Genomic DNA, 21,890 nt, shown 5'->3' on the forward strand with positions numbered 1-21,890 from the left:
TTCTCTTTCTCTATAAATGTCAAATTAAATTCAAGATCCATACTATAGTTACAGCCAAACTTTAAAAAAAAAAAAATTCCAGTGAGAAAAATCTTTGAATAAGATTTTACAGAAAGGCCTTTCAACACCTAAGCATAAAACCCGGGTCAGATTTCTAACAATGCTGCTCAAATGCTACAGAATCTGATTCCTTTCTTTGGTAATATTTCAATATTTACTCCCAGTTTACTTTTTTTTCCCCTTACAAATGTTAGTTAATTTTGAGTCATATATATGTTATCATTATACTAATTTGTATAATGCCTAATATACACATTCAATGCTGTAATTCAAAGATAAAATTACAAAAAACTATAGAAATTCATCATATTCTATATCATGTATCATATAAATTTTATATCTAAATTAAGTACCTTTGTGGAATGCTTACAACAGCTGAAGAGCCACCTCTAAAACTACTTTTAAGTATAGATCTTGATGACCTTTGAAGTCCAAAGTGAAAATACTGGATCTTGTAGAAAAAAATTTAAAATCACTTTTTCCTTTTGTATCCCTCTGTATCTTCAAAAAATCACTCAAAACAAAGTCATTCCCAAATTACAGTACTATCACATCCTCTATTCTGAGATTTCATTTTATTAACTTGAAAGCTTATAGCAAAGAGGTGAAAATGAGAGAGCTATATTTTTAAGGTCAATAAACTTGTTGACACTTGTTTCAAATACTTACAAAATGAACAAATGATTTGGTGGTTAGATTCTCTTACAACTAGCATTTGGTGGCATCAGTAATAGAATTCCTTGGACTTAATATTATTACTGTAAAATACTTTGCCTTGTTCATTTCCTTAAACATTTTAAGTCCTGTTATCTGAACATTTATATTACCAATATAACCTAAAAGGAAGAAAGATTGGGGAAAATGGGGGAGGGGGAAACACAAGTCAGCACATACCAAAGGAACAGGGTCCCAACAGTAAAACTGCAAACATGATTTCACTGAAGAAGCAACTTGCCCTCAGGAAGATACTATTTAAAAAAAAAAAAAAAAAAAAAAAAAAAAGAGCACTGATAGAAATCGTATTTTGTAAGCATATTAAAAGCTGTCAGCTTTTAAATATTTTAAATGCACACAAAAATGTGCACAGATGGGCAACTTTTCTGCTCACATTAGTCTAGGAAAAAAATCTTTCATTATCAAGCTCAAAGTCCTTGAATTTTTTAAACTTAATTGTGCCTCTATTTCTTAGAATTCACACCCAAAGGCCAAAGCTTTCCTGCCACCAGTCCTTCAAATCTGACTTGGACATTACACGGGAGGAGGCTCCAAGCCTCCCTGAGGTCTCACTCCTTTTACAACACACGAAAAAGCAGTCGATAATGGGCCCATGCTGAATTCACTGCTCTCCACGTCTCCTCTTGGGACACAAGCCTAGCAGATGTGATAAAAACTGTGTCAGAGAAGTGGCTCTAGTTTGTGCCTTAATGACAACTTAAGCCTCTAAACCAATACAACCAAAGGACTAACAGAACTGGCTGTTACCTCTCTCTCCTGCCAATCTTTGAATATCTCTGAACTGAATTAGCACCTCTACCCACAACATCCCCTGCCACCCCACAAAATCCATTCTAATTTTAAAAGATAAATGAATTCAGCAAACACATCGGTGGCACAAGTGTCTGGGCTGTATGTGTGTATGTGTGTGTGTGTGTCCTATAATTAAGCCCTAACACACATTTCGTGTAGATTTTCTCAAGGTATGATTGTGCATTCGAGGTCCTGAAGGAGTGCCTGGTTTATTCCCTCTGATCACTACCCCAGTAACCATATTAATACGCACAACTGGTAGACTTAGAGTTTCCAAAGAGTGCCTACAGGTCTAAAAATTATTTTTAAATATGTTCAATCACAGGAAAGAAAAGTGATATTCTGAGTTACTGAAACATTCTAATTATTAAAATTTATACAGAAGAATTTTTAAAACCGTGGGTGGTTATACTTTTAACTTGTAAGAACTCTTTGTCTCACCTAATGATATGGTACCAAAAAATAGATTTAAATGTGTACTTCTGATAACATTTTCTAAATTCTATAATTCAGCCTTCAGATGATAGGCCTTTTTACCCAGTATCTTGAAAGCCTATTCAGTCACAATTGCATACCCACTTAATCAGCAATCATTGTTCTGGGATGCAGGACTTTGTTGTCAAGACAAGCACCAAAACCTTAAAAAAATTTTTTTCAGAACTGGCATAAGAAAAAAGTGATCTTTGTCAGACAAGGACAAATTTATGCAAATCTTTTATAAACATTCACAAACATTTATTTAGCTTTTGAAATGTTGGCCTCATTTGAGAGCATGAAAATGAGGGGGAAGTAGGAAAACGCAAAGGACAGCTTAGAAGCTGGCACACTACATAAATATTCAGAAGGAAGATTATAGGATTCATGTTAGGCTGTCTTAGGCTTCTCCAAAGTCCACACAGAATAGCAAAGAACAAAACTAACGAGAAGTACAGCAGATGTTAGACAATGCATCAGCCTCTTTCCCTCTCTCACTTGGCTATACTTGGACGCTTTTATATTTTCTTTCAATATGGTTAGGTCATTCAAGGATTCTCCTATAGACTCTGTATTGTGGCTACAGATCTATAAGCTGGAGGTCTGTCAGCTTTCCAAAAGTTTCCAATGAAAAGGCATTATGCAAATTCTACCTCTCTTACCCTCTTTCAGGGGGGAAAAAAAGCCTCCAGTATGCAGTCATCGGAGTATTGGAAGCCCCAGCCTTCATTTCTGTATAGCTGTGTTTGCCTCAGGGCCACGCTGCTTGTTTTGACAGTGGATCCCCCTAGATAGTTGGGATTAGTCGAGCTTGTTTAGATAAACTTGAAATCAAGGCCTTCTCTAGGTAGACAGCTAGATGTAGCTACCGAGTTTCCAGCTGCCTCCTCCTTTCATCCCCAAACAACTGGAGATTCACAGTAGCTATCACAGCCACAGGCTATGTCACATACATAAGTACAAAATTAAAGGCTGCTAAAAGAAGCCTTTGTAAGTCTTAGTGCTAAAATAAGGAATCTGTACTGCTTGGTTTATACAAATTATTCTAGCACTACCAGTATGGAACTGAAATCATCAGTTAACAAGGCATATTAATCAAGGTTCCCAGCTTCTTCGGATAGACAGGATCATAGTTTGATAATATGTCTAACCTTCTGCTTCTCAGCTCTTGTATGAGAGCAATCACTTAAAATGTTGAAAAGGAAATAATAGGCTTTATTTATCCAGTGGCAGGAGATGTCAGACACCATCAACAAACACTGGGAACTGACTATGAAGATCAAAATGTAAATATCAAATCTGCTTTTGAGAGAGAATTCTTTAGCAATTGATTAGACAGGGCCCCACTGAACAGTCATCTCCAATTACAGAACTGTTTCAAATCAACTTTTATTTCCCCACAACTTGCAGATTCTAATAAAACGATATCAGGAGGACTCAAGAACTGAGGAAATTTATACTCAGAACAGATCAATGACATCTCATTATAAAGACAGAAGGCAGGTGATACGAAACAGTATTGATATTTTAAAAATTATACAATGCAAATAGTTTTCCAAAATCTAATACTCAAGGATTTCACTCTTTTGCAACTAGAAAATGTCTCTTCAGAGGGCCAGCAAACTGTAAACAAAGAAAATAATTCAATTCCACATGTATGTTTCTATTGTACTTTACATACGTTGCTCTAATGGGTACATGCCAATGTTTACCTGAGGCTGGGATAAACTATAAATACAACAGTAGTATCAGAATAGATGGCAACACTTTCCAGAACTATTCTATGAGATACCAAACAGTCCTGAAAGCCTTCTACCCTCTGACCACACTATCAAGTCACACAAGGCAGTTATCAATCAATCAAGAGTTGATCACCAACGAAAATGTTCTCATAATTGAACAGCTAAGTCACTATTTAAAAGAAAAGCTTAATGACATGCAAGACATTCTGGAATGGCAGTCATCAATTTGAGGTTTTCCTATGGAATTGTTGGTTCATTTCACTTACAACTTACAAACTAAAGGAGTCAGCAAACTTTTTCTCTAAAGGACCAGATAGTAAATATTTTAGACTTTGCAGGACACTTATGAACTCTGTCACAGATTCTTCTGGGTTGGTTTTTTTCAAATAACTCTTCGTAAAGGTAAAAACCACCTTAACTCAAAGGTCACACATAAACCACCACTGGGCAGTACTTGGCCAGCTGACTATAATTTGACAGCCCCTGATCTAGAGTGTCAAGAGCCTCGTCATACAACATAACCCAAACTCACCAAGACTCAAATTCAGAAATTTCTGAAAGGTAAAATGACCATGCCAATCACATTGGCTCTATGGTGATCCAACAATTCACACATGGTTATCGCTAAATGGCTAATTGTCTTACTGCATACAAACATGTTCTCTTTTTGGAAAATTATTTAAAATACAAAAAAAAACAAAAACAAAGAATTACAAATCAAACATATTTCTACCACTCAAAATTCACAACTGTTTTGTAGCATAAACTCTTCAGAGAAACAATCCTTCTTAACAGTTCACTACTACCACAGGTAAGATTCAGGGGTTTTCTTAACAGATAAATAGATTGATGCTCTTCGGATCATTGACAGCTCTTCAATAGGGAGTTATTTTGTTCATAATATCATAAAAAGTATTAAAGAAGAAAGCCTTTTCTAGTGCTTTACTCACCACTCACACAAACAACAGACATTACGTACCCAACGTTCTGTTAGATGTAGAACATAGAAGGGCTTTCTCACTATTCATTTTCTGGCCCTTCTTTCAACCTCTTCCCCTAAAGTGTGTTTCCTAGGATTTTACCTTCCTTTTTCCCACTCCGCATTTTCTTCTGATAATAGTCTATTTACACTTTAATTATCATTATGTAAAAGTCTCAAATGCAAATCTTCGCTTCTAGAGTATGTCTAACACCAGGCTCTATTCCAACTGCCTTTTGGACATTTCTGCCTTGTGTCCCATAAGTACTTCAAGCTTAGCATGTTGAAAATCCAGATGCATCATCTAGGTTCCTAGAACACTGTTGCTCGTTATGCTCTTTCACTGCATCAAGACAGGAGCTCAGACAACCACTATTACTTGCTGGGGGAGAGACGATCCATTTGTCAACTTAGATTCAGGTATTTGCCAATTGGCTGTTGAATTTTAAAATAACTCTGTGAAGAAAAGCTTCTGATTCCTTAAAAGCTTCCCAAAAGTTAATAAAACAAGAAAGCACACAGAAGGGAGCCCCTGGAATGAAGCGTATTTCAGTCATCTTAAAAAAGGAAATGGAGGGGCGCCTGGGTGGCTCAGTCGTTAAGCGTCTGCCTTCAGCTCAGGGCGTGATCCTGGCGTTCTGGGATCGAGCCCCACATCAGGCCCCTCCGCTGGGAGCCTGCTTCTTCCTCTCCCACTCCCCCTGCTTGTGTTCCCTCTCTTGCTGGCTGGCTGTCTCTCTGTCAAATAAATAAATAAAATCTTTAAGTAAAAAAAATAAAATAAAATAAAAAAGGAAATGGATATATTTCCCTGAGATAACATTTTAGAACCAACGTGCAAAGGACCCTGTCTGCATGGAACTTCTGATCTAGTTGGAAAGACGGGTGCTTTGCAAGTGAATTCATGAATGTAGAATTCGACAAGACAGGAGCTGTGAAAGAAGAGAATGCTCTATGACAAAATGATGGGGGCCTAAAATTAGACATCTCAGGAAGTGGCATCTTGAGCTGAGACTTTGGGAATGAGTAAGGGTTCACCAGTCAAAGACTGGAAGAGGAATAAGGAGAGAAAGGCAAAAAAAAAAAAAGTAAGAGCAGGAGCAAGAGCCACTGAAGAAGAACCCTTGGTACATTCAAAGAACTGAAATCAGCCTGGCATGCTGAAGCAGAGGAGTGCAAGAAGATGAGACTGGGGGGCGCCTGGGTGTCAGTTAAGCGTCTGCCTTCGGCTGAGGTCATGATCCCAGGGTCCTAGGATCAAGTCTTGCATGGGGCTCCCTAGTCAGCAGGGAGCCTGCTTCACCCTCTCCCTCTGCTGCTCCCCCTGCTTGTGCTCTCTCGTTCACTCTGTTAAATAAATAAATAAATAAATAAATAAATAAATAAATAAATAAATAATCATTTTGGGTTTTGTGTGTGTGTGGGTGGGTGTGTGTGTGTGCTTTAAAGATGAGGTTAGATAGCGTGGCAGGGGCCAAATCATAAGGGGCCTTACAGGGCATGTTAAGGAGCCAGGACTTTATTCTAGTCTAGCACACTGATGTCGCTAGCAAGGTTTGAGTCCTTTACATCACATTTGCATCTCACTTTCTAACTTTGCCATAACCCCCAAGTCTTCCAGACTGCAAGGGGTTCAGAGGCTATTCTCGGTGAGCTCTTCACCTGGGCTTCCACCCCAATCCTGCTGCTATCATTCCTAATATTAAACCGACCATGATCTCAGGACCACAGGAGAGTAAAGACACACATCTGGGTCCCTATCAGGCCTCCGATTCTTCTGAGAAGGAAGAGGAACCTCACACAGGGACCTTAGTAATAACCCAGCAGCATGGAAAGGGATTATGGTTGAAGAGAACAACAAAGGAAGTGTAACAAATTTGAACAGGAGTGGCTTAAATCTCTCTTCAGAACATGCTCCTAATAATCTGTTATTTCTTCTGAGATCCAAAGTCCATTTTCCTGTATACAAAGAAAGCATGACTTTTTACTGCGGTAATCTGTTATGTATCATTCCATTTAAGGCGGCACTGGTTGTAAGACTATTATTTTTCAGTACTACTAGGGAGGGAAATGCTACAAATGATATACCATCGACTGTAAGATACATCCCAATTTCAGAGATGTTAAAATGTGAAAAACTGATGGAATATATTTATTTACAGATCTGTCTTTCCCACTTGACTGAGTTAAGAATGGTGGGAATTATATCCACTGCCGGTGTCCGGTGGAGTACCCAGCACAGAGGAAACATCCAGTGAATGAAAAATGGCCGGATGATAATCTGGAGATTGAGAAGCAAAAAAAAAAAAAGGAGCACTTACTATTGCCAAGCACCATGCTAACAGTCCACAGGTCTTCTTGTTTAATCTTCATAGGAAACAGTGAGACCACATAGGCCAAAGAAGACCTGAATTTTTCCAAGAATTAATACTACTTCTTTTTTTTTTTTTTTTCTTCTAAGTAGGCTCCACACCCAACGTGGGGCTTGAACTCACAACCAAGAAATCACATCTTTCCCAAATGAGCCAGCCAGGGTGCCCCAATATTTATTTTTGATACAGAAAATGAAAGGAATGGAAGAAACTATTAAAGTTTGTATAAATGTGGTATCAGTCATTTCTGTCAAAAATTTACTATTTATGCCTTTAGCATAAGAATTATGTATATAATTTAAAGTATCTAATTGACCTACATAAGCTTCTTCTGATTCAGCCTTTATTATGTTCCTCATATACCAATGGTCATCCGCTCTCTGGAGGAGGGTACAGTGACAAGCAGAAGGAGACTGAAAGCAGCTAATACACGTCACGTCCTGTGCTAGAAGTTCTACATATGCTCAATGATCCTTCCAGTAATCTTATTATTGTAAAGATTATCAACCTCTCATGCGTGAACTGAACCTTAAAAGTGGAGTAAGCCTAGTTTCAGGTAGAGCAGTGAAGTAACTTGCCTAACTGGAAGTAGACAGTGAATGGAAAAGCTAACATTCAAACCCAAGTTCATCTGTCCCTGGAGCTTAAGCTCTTCCCACAATCCTCAGCTTGCTGCTTTGTTGACTACAAATGAGAGTCTCATTCTTGGTTCCTACTTGATTAGGATTCTGTCTCCACAGTTACAAACATTCATACAGCTACAACTTTGCAGTGGTAGCCCTCCATGCTGAAGAAAGCTAACACCTCTCTCCTACCTCACTTTCCAGTTGCAGCAGTGGAGTGCAAGATTTGTGGTGTTGTGTCACCGGATCTTAGATTAGGGGGCCTAATGTGCCCGCCTGCCCAGGACATTCTGGTTTGCTCACTGTTTCTGTGCAATCATGGTACCCATTTCACTCTCCAAAGTGTCCTAGATTGAATGCTATGGTCCTCAGAATCTTAGAGGGAAACCCATGGCTTGTCTGAAGGGTTCTGAAAGAACATATAGCTGTTCTATCTGCCTTGTGATGGGAAATTGGAGAGTGATGTTAGAATAGCTTTTATCACTTGAATTCAGGCTCTTTATCCACATTGAAGACTTACCTGCATTCTAGGACTTAATGCAATACCAGACACATCATGAATTACATGGGAACAGCAAAATCTTCTCTTTGCTTCATTTTCTTCATGGTACATCAGAAAACATTTATCAAACTAGACTAACTTGGGTATTGTGTATACATCACACCCACTTCTCTTGCCAGTTCTACAAAATTAGTATTACTTCCTGTTTTACAGATTTAAAAAAATGAGGCTGAGAAAGTAAAGCCTTTGCCCAAAGGGACCTTTCCAAAGCCAGATCTCCTATAACATGGGGATACTTACCTTCTATTTTTCTTTAGGCCAAACATACAAAGAAGAAGAAGAAGAAAGAAAATCACTTAAAATTTGTAGGGGGGATGATCACTGTTAAGAAACAAGTAAGACATGAATAATGCAAAGATTTTAGCTGCCATTAAATCTGTTTATTATAACAGATATATTTTAGAAATTCAGAAATACTTCTCAACTTACCAGCAGTTTAGATCTCTAGAAATGATAAGTATCTGGAAGGTTGGAAGAGTACTCTGATAAAAATAATGTTCTCAACAATTTAGAGTTTACACTTCTAAAATCAGATGTTACCAAAGAGGCATCATGTTTGAAATACATTCAAAAGCAAGAATTTTAAAAGCCTCTGGTAGGTAAGATAGGATTTAGTAAATGTACGTCTTGGTTTGTCCTACCTCATTCAAATTCTGAGCCCAGAGATGACAGTGTGAACGCTATTCAAATAATCATTTGTTATTACATATCAAACATATGGCCTACTAATATCCATGCATAGTACCAGGTGCTAGAGATACGGACATGAAGCCAGAAAGAATCCCTGACCTCCTGCTTAGGGGAGGGGGAGGATACATAAACAACCACATGCGATAAAGTGTTTTAGGTTTTCTGACAAAAGAATGGTCAAGGAAAAAGGAAGGTAATGTCAGTTCTACCAAGGGGATGTGAAAGACCCCTCAGAGGTGGTGACATGTGACCTGACTTTTGAGAGATGAGTATTTACTAGACAAACTGCTGGATAAGAATATTCTAGGAATAAAAGCAACATGAAACAGTATTATATCACATATGTCACAAGGTTGATATATAAGTAAATGAGCTTTGTTAAGCTCAATGTTCTTTAAAAGACCATCTTAATTCTTTCATAAATACCTGTTCACTTCTATCCACCAACCCCCACCTGCTATATACACACGTACACACCATACGGACCAGTCCACAGTCTGGGTTTCATCCTAGTTCACATTTGAAATCTGAAATTGACCAAAATTAGACAGTTCGCAATTACGGTAGCCATAGGACTCTTAACTCCACTGCGTTTAAGTGTTCAAAAAAAAACAAAAGCTAACACAATAGTACAAAGCACTATATGTGACCAAAAGGGCTAATTTACAAGGACAGTGGGACACATTACTAAATTTCTGAGGTTTTAAAACATGCAAAGTCTCAATATACATATTTCATAACTGAAATAAATAAAAAATAATTGGTTATCTGAAACCCCTTCATCACCATTTAAAGAGTTTCCATATTTTCAGTACATTTTCGAACATACTCAGGAACTATTTCTGATTGTATCTCTTCATCTTTACTTGACAAAATACTCTCTCTTCCTTTTGTGACTTCTCTAAATTTTGTTCTGGAACAGCATGGGCTTAGAAAGGAAAGGTTTTCCAGGATTCTTAGGATCTGTCAAATTCTGGAGGCAAAGGTTATCACACATAACCCTAATACCCAACAAAACAAAAGCACCCAAACCAGGTTACCCTGCTACCTTAAATCTGTCCCTAGACAGGGGAGGCACTATATAATTATTAGTTATTAGATGCCAGGTATGATTCTGAGCACTCTTACACATTTCACATCACTTAACCCCCACAAAGGCCCTAGGAAGTCTTTACTATGATTATCTCTAGTTTATAAATGCAGAAAGGAAATCCCAAAGAGGTACGTCCAGTAAATGACAGAGCCGGGATCCACACCCAAGCAGTCTGGCTCCAAAGTTCATGCTCTTCATCACCACTGTCATTCATGCCTCTGTACTCTGCTTTCTGGAATCTGAACTCCTTAACAATTATGTCTGTGTATTACGTACTTCATATTCACAATTATTCACTAGCCCATAATTTATCCTAGCTGCTGAGAAGAGCTTCTAACACTGACTACAGTCATTCCTATACTTGAAGAGTTCAGACTGACAGACAAATAATACAACGTAAGGAGTCAATGTTCCAAGTGCTGAGATAGAGTGACTAATTCAGTCAGGGCCAGTTTCACAGAGGAAGTGATACAAGCAAGGCAATTAATGCTGAACAGAAGTACACCTGGGGAGCAGGAGGGAGCTTGAGGAAGGATCTCAACCATAAAAACAGCTTGGGGGGGGGGGGGCGCCTGGGTGGCACAGCGGTTAAGCGTCTGCCTTCGGCTCAGGGCATGATCCTGGCGATCTGGGATCAAGCCCCACATCGGGCTCTTCTGCTGTGAGCCTGCTTCTTCCTCTCCCACTCCCCCTGCTTGTGTTCCCTCTCTCGCTGGCTGTCTCTATCTCTGTCGAATAAATAAATAAAATCTTTAAAAAAAAAAAAACAGCTTGGGAAAAAACAAAGGTGGGAGAAAGCAAACCATGCTCGGAAATGGTGAGGTGTTCTGTGTCTGGTTAAAAGCAAAAAGTGGTAGGAAACCAGGCTGGAGGTTGAGTCAAGGTCAGACTGTGAAGGGTCTAAAATCCAAGTTTTAAGAAATTTGGAGTCAATCTTGAAGGCACCAGGGAACAAACGAGAGTTATGACTAAAGAGAAATGGTGTAATTTGAAATAGGTTTTAGAAAGCTATCTCTGGCCATCTTGTAGAGAGAAGTGATTAAAAGGTCACTGAGTCATAGGCCATTAGGAAGAGTTCACAGGAGAGAAACTAAGAGTTGAATGCAGAGGGAAAGAGCAGACTGGGGAGCAACTTAGGAGGGATAACAAACAACACTTAATGACTACACACTTGCCCAATGAACAACAGACAATGGTTACGTGAGACTAAAGTTAAGACTCAGGCTACAGTGCTCAAAAACAGCCACAGTCCACTTAGTTATAACCACTGAGTAACTCACAAGAAACAAGACCATCCAATAGTATTCACAGATGTCTAAAATCTAGTGGAGGTTTTTTGGAGCCAGAATAAAACCAGGAGAACACTTCTAATAAGAATGTGTAAGTAAGGATTGCATAATTACCATTTCCTGGCGTTAGATTCAAGTAAGTAGTAGTACAACGTAGCTGCATAGCTTGGCGTGCTTTCAGAAAGAATAGCTCAAAAAGAATTTGTCTTTTTAATGAGTTCTTTCTATATAACTGTAACAGCTGGGGAGTGACCAAATTGGGAAGAAATCTTCAACTTAAAAGAAAAGGCTTAAGTCAGAAAATGTATCAATTTTTCAATTGAGTTTAGCTAAATGTTTAAGGTTTTGAAATATAGTTTTCATTAAGAAGCCAGTCCAACCCTATCCCATTCTTAAATTCACCCTTTTCTGGAAATGGGGGTGGGGGAGACTCATGATACAGATATGGCAGAATAGCAGCCCTTATATACAAGGTGGATTTTCTTCAGCAAACACTTTAAAAAGCATGAATTTTGACATTTGTCCAAGGTGATAAATTTGACTTGTAACGACACAGGGAGAAATAAGAAGCAACACGTGACAGATTTTTTAGGATTACTGTTCAACCATCCATGAACCTATACTTGAAAAAACATTAAAACCAAGCCAATCACCAAGAACAGGACACTTTTAAACATATACAAAGAAGCAGATGTTTAATCTGGGATGCATTTATACATCTGCATTCTATCAATGAGTCTTTTCGAAATCTATAATGTGGTCCATCAAAGTGGCTACATTTCATGGCATTTGTGGATACTGACATATGTCTTGAAGAAAGGTGCTTCAGCAGGGTGTTTTGTTGCTATTATGCCAAACAATCAGCTCCTAGGGTCTGAAGAGATTGAGAGTTTGCATCCGTGGATGAGAAAATTATGTTTCTATCTTTAATCCCAGACTGCCAAGTTACTAAGAAACATGGAAATTGACCTTTTTGAGCAAGAGGTGGAAAAATCCAAAAATCAACGGTGACTCTTAAAAAAAACCCACATCTAAAACAAACTTAAAAAATGATCTTCTTTAAGAGCAGCTTCACAACCTTCCCGCTTGAGTCGCTCTATACCACTCTTGTTAACTCTACTATCTTCTATGGCTTCATAATACAAAGGACAAGAAATTGTAGGAATGTGATTACATGGTGGCATCACTACCCAAAGGTCTTAGTTTTCAGAGACATCCCCAATTTCTGGTCATGCCACTGTTCTACAAACCAACAAAATGATCTGAATGTGCATTACCCTTGTAGCCTACTAGACAGTAAGGTCCTTTAGGGGAAGGGTAGAATCCACTTCTTCTCTCCTCCTCCTTGCCTAGTATGGTGCCTGGCTCACATTCTGCAGACACTACACTCATCAGTCTCTCATTCATTTAATGCATAAAATCAAATCTAGTCTCCCAGACAGTTTCTGCCACCAAAAACAGACACAAAGGGGGAAAAAAATCAGAAAATGCAGCCACTTACAAGTTAGTCTTTTTAAGGTCAGGTTGTAAAACCATTTTAAAGTGTGATCCACTTGATCCTTTTATAAGTGAATCCTCTCATGAATCTCTCAATGAGATTGAAATGAATCGATAAATTCTGTTCCATGTATATGGTGTCATAAAAAGTTTCCAGGACTAAACTTGACCTCACCATTTAAAGTGGATCAAATCTGAGCAGTTTGTATGAGCAGATTGGAAGCATGACAGCATCCACACTTCGGAGAAGAATGATGGAAAAAAAGAAAGTTCAAGTGTTCCTAAGAGAAATGGGATACACCCAGGTCTGATTCCATCCTTTGTGAGCTTTGAGAATGCAAAGCCCAAAGGACCACAAACCCAAAGTCTCAATTCCAACTTGAAGATTCTACAGCTTAGACAAGTCACTATAGAAAGACTAGCAGAATTTTTCTGGAATCAATGTCACATTTTATACAAACCAGGTACACTGCTGGTTCTCTGTCTAATAACAATGAGAAAAATCAAATTTTATCATTTGTTTTAAATTCTGCGTGAATATTACACATGTATGTCAAATTATACAATGTCAGTATGAGACTTCCTTTCACAATAACAGAAATTTTAGGAGCTATGGATTTTATCTGTTATTTTCTTATTAGTTTTCTTTCAATGAATCAGGGCATGAACAAGTTTTGAATAGAAATGTTTAGTCTCCGGCTTATCAAGATTTAGAAGAAAATACCGTGAAAGTTTTCAAACACAAGAGCTCACCAAAAGAACGAGGCAATCACCAACATACAAGTAGCAAGTCTTGATTAAATACGATCTCTGTTGTCTTTCTAATCAGAATCTTCCAATTCATTTACATAGGTTAAACTATGAATAATTGTGAGCTTAAGAAATGTTTTCTTTAGAGCATACCTGAAGTATGAACAGATGAAAACTCCATATTTAAGCAATTACACGCAACTCACAAATGCCAATTTCCATCACAATTAGCCTAAGTTATGCAACATATTTTTGTTCCTTTTTAGTATATAGGTGATGTATGTTTTTATAATTTGCTTAACTGCCTATAGTGAAATTTTAAAATCACACAGACCATATAAAACCATAAAAGAAAGGGTACCTTTTTATTTTTCCCAATGTACCATGTTTCTACAGTGCTTATAGAGCTTGTACAAGCAACACTGTTAGTTTCTATATAAAGATTTCCATAAAATTTTATAGTTTCTATAAATGCATAAAGATTGTTGGTTTCATTATAACCTCTGTTTCAGTGCCAGTGGAAAGAAAAATTACCTGCAACTCTAAACAGCGAACTACATATACAGGGTAAGTAAGTGTGCTCAGACCTCTATTCAAAAAGCTCTAAGACACTGGCTATATTTCACCAAAATATACATGAGCACTCTGGAGAAGTAACTTCTAGGACACTCACCCCTAAGCACCACTCCTGGAACAAACAGGCTATAAAAAGTGCAATTGTGAGAACAAATTATTAATTCTACATGTTTTAGTACAAGAGGTAATCGTATTATAACTAATATGTTTTAAAATGGTATGTGTAATGCCTATTATACTTGACATATTACAGGCTATTTATGGAAATCTTCTCTCTGATAGGTTACCATAGCTTTATTCCAAATTATCCCACAGTATGTTATAATTACTAACGGCTCTTTTTAATCTGAAAAATCATATAATGTTTTGAAACCAAAGATGGGATTTTGATGAGAATGGTGACCATAATTTGCTAACATGTTAATTTAACTATCCTTTTCTCCCTTAATTCAATTAGCATTCATTAAAACTGCACTAATCACAATGAGTAAAGTTTTACCAATTATTTCCATAATTATGAATGAATACAGTAAACAGAATAATTATAAATCTACTTAATTAACTACAGGCTATTTCCAGCAGAAAAAGATATTCATGTTTTATATTTTATTTTTAATGCCAGATTGACATGCTGATATCTTTGAGAACCATTTCTAGAAATGAAAAAAAAAAAAAAACCTTGTTGTGATTCTGCTTTTTAACAAAAATTTTCTATTGTACAGGCTTTAGTAAGAAATCCATTCTCTAAACTTGCAGCGAGATTTTGAAAAGAACCTGGCTTACGCTACCAAAACCAAAGTAACTCAAAAATTGTATCTATAATTTTGAATTTTCAAACCCTCCCAAAAAAAATTTTTTTTAGACTTCCTATTATGCCTAGTGGACACACAATTTTTTTTAATTTCTTATGTAAGTTGTTAGAAGATTTTTTTTAAATGCAGGATTCAAGTCAGGACCCTATGAATGTCGATGTTTTAGTATTTAAACTAGCTAAGCATTAAACAAAAAGGAGATGAATAAATAATGTGAACTCTGAAAAGCCCTTGCTATTGCCTTTTTGGTTTGTTTCTCTGTTTTCAAAAATACAGGCATTGCATGTCTTTCAGGAATTAACAAAGCCTATACTTGCAGGTTTAAAGATAGCAGGTTTACCAGATTTTACATGAAATATTGAGTGCTACAGTGATTTAATGGTTTTAAACCATAGATGTCGTTGCGGTCTGAGGGTGTCACAGACAACTTAAGGAAGAAAAAAAAACGGGGCACAGAGAAATCACTTTGTCAGTAATTACAATCAAGAGTCCTAAGATGTGGCTCAGGCTGCTCATTACTTCTTCCTTCTGAATCAAGACCCTTATTTACATTTCAGATTACATTTTTTATGAAACAGTAAGATCTATCAGAGCTGAGAGGAGCGAAATAATGAGGGGAAAACATTTTAATAAAACGTGTTGGGTCTGCATTACTTCCGTATCAGAAAGAAAGGCTACTTCTGTAGTGATGGATCATTTATTCTGCTTCTAAACGAGAAGCAAAAAGATGAAACTGATGAACTTTTACTGCCCATTTGTCTTTAGCAGACAATTAAGACAGAGAAGATCAAAATGGATTATCATACCACGCAGACAACTGGCCCAACAGTAATACATCTCCGGGACCACAGATTTGTAACTCTCTTTTATCCCTCCCCTTTCTTCTTACTTCTTTTTCCACTCTAAAGGCAGTGCTAGCTTTGTGGCTCAAGGAGAGCCAAAAGGCTGGTCATCATTATTCAGTCACAGATGTCAATCTAACCTCCCTTTTTTCTCAGTTTCTAAAGCAGTGAGCCACAATAATTTGTGACAGATTCTTTTACTGTAAGGTACAAAGAACACACAGAATAAAACATCTAGCAGCAGCAAGTGTCTCTGATCAAGTGTGCTGGTACATGGGAAATACACTATATGTAAAAACAAGCACTGGTAGTTTAGGCGAATGAGGAGGAAAACTGGAGGGGGGAATATGTGTGTGTGTGTAGTAACAAGTGCTATACTTTGTGGTGAATTAGCTCAAATATTCCTTATGGATTACATCATAAATGTTTTAATACTAGAAATGTTGTCTAGATTAAGCACATATTCAACATTTGCAGTTTGCACATAATAGAAATATTTCTAAGAATTCCTTAAAATAGTACAACCGAGGGGAAAAGTAATTTGGTTTAAACCAACAAATGCTGAGAAGAGGAAAAAAACCCTAAGATCAGAACCCAAATGGTAAAAAGGTAAATAAAAAATACGCAGGTCTCATTCCCTTTACCAACAGATCAAATGTCAAATCAATTTCTGGGACTCTGGAGGTAACTTCTCCAAAAACAAAGGAGACCTTTCATTCATCCATCATTCTTAAGCTACATGTGATAAGGAAGGGAAACTACCTTCGCCAAGTGAGAAGAGATGCTAAATAAGACTCTCAAAGTCCCCCTCTAACCATGGGTATCATCCTCCAAATTTTAAAACTATGTCACTGATCTAAATAAAGAAAACAAGTAACCATCCTGTGAGCACTTTAAAGTAGCTGGAAGACATCATTTTTTAGGTTCTTACTGTAATTTTAAATTATTCCAACTTCAACATGTGAAATAGTTATAATATCATCCATTAACGCAAGTAAAGAGGGCTAAGTTCATAACATAATATTTAATCTGTAAACAGGGTTCCATACGCAACATCAGAATGGATAATAGTCTATTTCTCTCTACATATATATACACACATACTATATATACATATGTATGCATAGTACCCATATATAAATACACACATATTCCCCCCCAAACACAAACATATTCACATAAAATAAACATTAAAAGATAAACACCAAACTGTCCTAGTGGTTATCTCTGAGTAATAAAATTATAGATGATTTGTATTTTCTTTATTTGCATTGTTTTTTAAATTTATTTCTGATTTATCTATATTTCCAAATATTTTGTCATGAACATATTACCCATGTGATTACTGTGTAATTTACACAAAAAAATCATGTTGATCAAAAAGGTTCTGATATAGTCAGAAACTATATTTGTAGGAATAGATCCAGATGTTAACCATGTTATTTTCAGTTTTGTCCTACCAAATTTTCTCTTGTTGGGTGATTCAGAATCTGGGACCAGAAGGATTATTTATCTAGCCATAAAACTTTAGAATAATGATTTTCCTAAGAGCTATGGCCTCAAGTCTAATCAAAACAACACTTTAAAATTTCCACCCTCTAGACACTGTTTAATGAGAAAAAAGATTATTAATAAAGAGGTCCTAAATCTTTGCATTGTGTAGTTTAAATCCAATGGGCTCAATCACACAGCAATTTAAGGCAAGATAAAAATTTAACTCTCCTGTTGGAAGATGAAGTAAGGGTTAGAGAAGATTAGTATTTTTTAAATCTCATTTAAAAGTCTTGAGATCACACACAAAGCAAACCATACCAGTTCTCTTGGGTTCTTGTACAATAAAATCTCATTACAAAGCATCTCATTATACTGATTATCCAGTTATATTCCTGGTCACATTATGTCCCCTGTATTCATAAAGATGTCTCAGATACCCTGCCCTCATACAACAGGCCACATTGCAAAGGTGTAACTACTATTGTATTGGATATTTCTATTCCATTCAAGCATATTTTTTTAACAGACAAAATTCGATAGATGGCTTTATAAAGTTGTTTTATTCAGTGTAATCAAGGATACTTTTATCTTGAAACTGCTTTTAAAAAGCATAGCAAATTGCATATTTGAACTAAAAATGTAAGATGTCCCCCAAAAAGCTATAAAACATCTCTAATATTTCTTAAGATAGACACTGGAATCCAGAATGTATAACCTGAATCTAATTTTCAAGAACATCATCAGAACTTCAGCACTATTTTGTGATTAAAATAGTTCCTTCCACTCCATTCCATGCTTGTAGGATACAGGAAATTCGAGATGGCAGGGCCAACCAGCCAACCTCAACTTTCGCTACCATCATTAGAACCTCACCCAGAAGACCATTCCTGAATGTGAATCTTCTCCTTGAAATACTACCATAACACACAATTTCATAATCTATTTCAAATTCCAGGAAATGTTATAAACTTCTCTCCTCTTTCTTTTTTGTTACACTGGTTCTTGACTGCTTAAATGGCATTTAAAAAAAGAAAAAGAAAACTCACAGGCAATCCATAAAGGATTTCCTAAAGAATTGCAGACTATAGAATACCTCAAAATAAAAAGTAGAATGTGTGATAGATTTTCTTCCTTACTTTCTGTGCATTTTTCCCCTGAAGGTAACACCCCAAATCTAGCACAATATTTTCAATCCGACCTCAATATGTTTTTATTTTTTGTCTTGGGTTCCTAATTGCTATTTCTCTTCCCCCTAAAAATTCATTTATCTCTTTCAGTAAAAAGAACAGTAATAATATGTTGAACAACTCTGAAATAAATTTTGTCATGTAAAAAATTAATTACGCATTCCGAACCTGGTCACTGTAGTCCTCCGGGAATTGCCTCTGCACCTCAGGATCTGTAAATAATTGACAGATAATATTAATTGGCTTTGGATTAGTGAGCAAGCAGAGGATCACACATTAATATTTGATCAGAAGATGATAGCAGCCCTGGCAGGGGATCCAAGGGGGGCAGCTGAGGCTGCTATGTTGATGAGCACAAGGAAGGACTCGGCAAGGCACTCCCATTACCCTCCTCCAGAAATATAAAAAAGAAAAATTTTGAAGACCTGATGCTACTGTTAACTTTAGACTATTACCTAATGCAAAAATCTTGCCAGCTGCAAATTGCCCTCAATATATTTTTCCAGAGAAAATGAGTCCTAAACCTGGCTTGACTTTTTTTTTCTCTAATCAGAAGCCTCCTTTTCATAGTTACAGATGTGGGCTTGATAAACCACCTTAAACACCAGTTTCAGATTGTGTGTGTGTGTGTGTGTGTGTGTGTGTGTGCGCGCGCGCGCGCATGCGCGCGCTGGCAAAGTGGCATGGAGTGAGAGAAGAGTTCTGTCAAGGAACAAATACAAAACTCTTTGCTTTTAAAAATAAAATGTATCCTTACCAAAATACTTATGAACTCCTGAAAATACAGATAAAACCAGATGAAGTTTTCTCCAAAACAGAACCAAACGATACACTTTCGGCTTGTCAGTACAAAGTGTCATGAAATGAGATATTATGTTCTACCTAACATAATTAGACTTGCTCAGTAACTATAAAAATACATAGGTGAAAACACCTTTGATGACCATCTGTTTAAAATGGAACTACTAAAGGGGTCACTTGATTCTTCAATCATAATTGCAAGATAATCCAATGCCATCGTCTGTAAGTCAATACAGAAGTGTACTAATTAAATGCTATTAGCACTCCATTTGCTATTGATTAGGAAAACATTCAATCTTTTCTAAAAAGAGAAAGAGATTTGGTTCCTCAGAGACACATTATGGGGAGTGATAAGAATAATATGTATTTGAGAAATCACGTTTCAATGCAAAAGGCTTATGGAAAAGCACAGTATTTGAGGGTTCCCTCACACACTGATCACCAAATATACTACTCAGTTCTCTTAGCTATCTTTTAAAATATCAATTTACTTCTCTGTGAAAGTGAATCCACAAAAAAGTTAAAACCCTCCAAATCACAACACAAAAATACAGTTAATCTTTCTGCAGTGAAGAATCAAAAAGGGAAAAAACTAAGGGCCTATTCACATACTACATTTAAATCCTAGAAATACCAGTTTTCAAGTCATTAAAGTCAATGGATGTTCTTTTTCAAAACCCAAGGCTAATAACAAAAGCAGGAGCATTTAAAAGGTCATACCAAAAAATCAGAGCTTCCAAAAATGGGTGGTGCAAAAAAGGGGAAACTATCTGTAGACCATTTCAGCTCTTGAGTATCTTCCGGTCAACTTAAAAACTGGGGCTCAATTTCTTTCCTGACCCTCATCTGCAAACACTCGATGGGACAAAGGACATGTCTAGCCGGTGACCAGCAGAATGCCGGAGTGATTCCCTCTGTGCAGGGCTGCCTCAGTGTGGTTGCTTCTCTCTGGCTGGAAGGGCTGAAATCACACAAGGACTTGGCCCACTTGAGACAGGAGGCCAGAGGGCGCTAATGGCGTGGCCTGAAAAGCACTAGGACTACAGGGAAGAATTAGCAGGATACAAAGGGACAACAAGATGCCTAACACACCTCTAAAGTGTGCTTGCTGTTGGGTTGGAGATGGGGGGAACCTAAGTAAGAGGGCAGCGGTTATAATTCCTAAAACATAGGTAAATCATGCTGGTACAGAAAAAACTGGTATTTTAGGATTTAAGATTTGGTCCCAAGACTGAAAAAGAAAAAAATGCACTTGTAAGTCACTGAGGGACACAGTAAAACAGAAGCTGGGAAAGCCACAAAATAAGGCTTATTCTTTTTCTTCCAACTGTCACGTGGTTAACACCTACTCTTCAACCAGAAAACTTCATGTAAAAATGACTCACATATAAATCTTTAATATCATGTCTTCTTGCAGCAGTTTGTGCTTCTCAGGAACCACAAATACTGATGGAAATCAAGATGGAATAAAACCAAAGGCTAATTTTTTTATCACCGTTTTGTGAGGAGATGAATGTCAGAAACCAAAATTTACGATATATTCTTCAATTTAAAAAAGTTCCTTGTTTATGGAACTTTTGTGGGAGAACTCCCTTGTGGGAGAAGGAAGGTTTTTACATCTTTAGTCAACTATGTTAATAAGAAACTATATTAATAATTAACTTATTTTTTAAATGTATTTTATTCATATATACAACATAGCAGAATTTTAAAAAGAAAAGGAAATATGGATGGAAAAAATCCACTTATTTTAATATACTGACGGTAAAGATGACCATGGAATGCCAAGATGGGAGTCATGCAAATCATACTACCCTAAACACTACCTCAGTGGCAGGCTCAACAAACATCATCAACCAAATTCCTTCAACTGTCCCAAGACTTGGCCCAGAGTGAGATTCCCAGACTTTTACAGAATCATGTTCTAAGATAATACGTGGATTATTATTTACTATGATTCAAGCATAAAGCTTGTGATTTCCTTTATTTTTTTTTTTAAGATTTTTATTTATTTATTCGACAGAGATAGAGACAGCCAGCGAGAGAGGGAACACAAGCAGGGGGAGTGGGAGAGGAAGAAGCAGGCTCATAGCAGAGAAGCCTGATGTGGGGCTCGATCCCATAACGCCGAGATCACGCCCTGAGCCGAAGGCAGACGCTTAACCGCTGTGCCACCCAGGCGCCCCTTGTGATTTCCTTTAAAAAGGCCCTGAGGTTTACAAAAGCAAACTTCATGGGTTCTTAACACTCTCTAAGGCAATTTTTTTTTAAAGGGGGGAGGGCAATGCTTTTTAAAAACCAAATCCCAACCTACAAAGTTCCACTCAATAGCTCAAAGATCCAATCTGATAGTTTATAACTATGAAAGCCATTTTGTAAAAACTAACAAAAAAAAATGAAAATAATTTGAGTTTTCTTAAAATGTCTATTTTGCACAGTGGGTTGAAATCATCTTTTTTCACTTTGAGTCGATCACAATGCCATAATGTCACCAAAATATCGACATTGGAAACATCTGAG

The 21,890-nt window shown here is 37.0% G+C and overlaps 1 protein-coding gene across 8 annotated transcripts in view; it reads right to left on the reverse strand.

Annotated features, from left to right (window-relative positions):
• Positions 1-21,890, reverse strand: part of DENND1A (DENN domain containing 1A) — a 489,454-nt gene that overhangs the window by 349,808 nt on the left and 117,756 nt on the right. For 6 of the 8 annotated variants that reach the window (XM_044389585.3, XM_044389586.3, XM_026513936.4 and 3 more), the window contains exon 3: positions 18,738-18,781. The exons of 1 other annotated variant lie outside the window; for it this stretch is intronic. In XM_044389585.3, coding sequence (XP_044245520.2) covers positions 18,738-18,781 — 44 coding nt within the window. Of the gene's footprint in view, positions 1-18,737; positions 18,782-21,890 lie in introns of those variants that run through there. One more of the 8 variants, XM_044389583.3, reaches the window with a different exon arrangement.

The sequence above is a fragment of the Ursus arctos genome, unplaced genomic scaffold (assembly GCF_023065955.2).
Source record: "Ursus arctos isolate Adak ecotype North America unplaced genomic scaffold, UrsArc2.0 scaffold_18, whole genome shotgun sequence".
NCBI lineage: Eukaryota > Metazoa > Chordata > Mammalia > Carnivora > Ursidae > Ursus > Ursus arctos.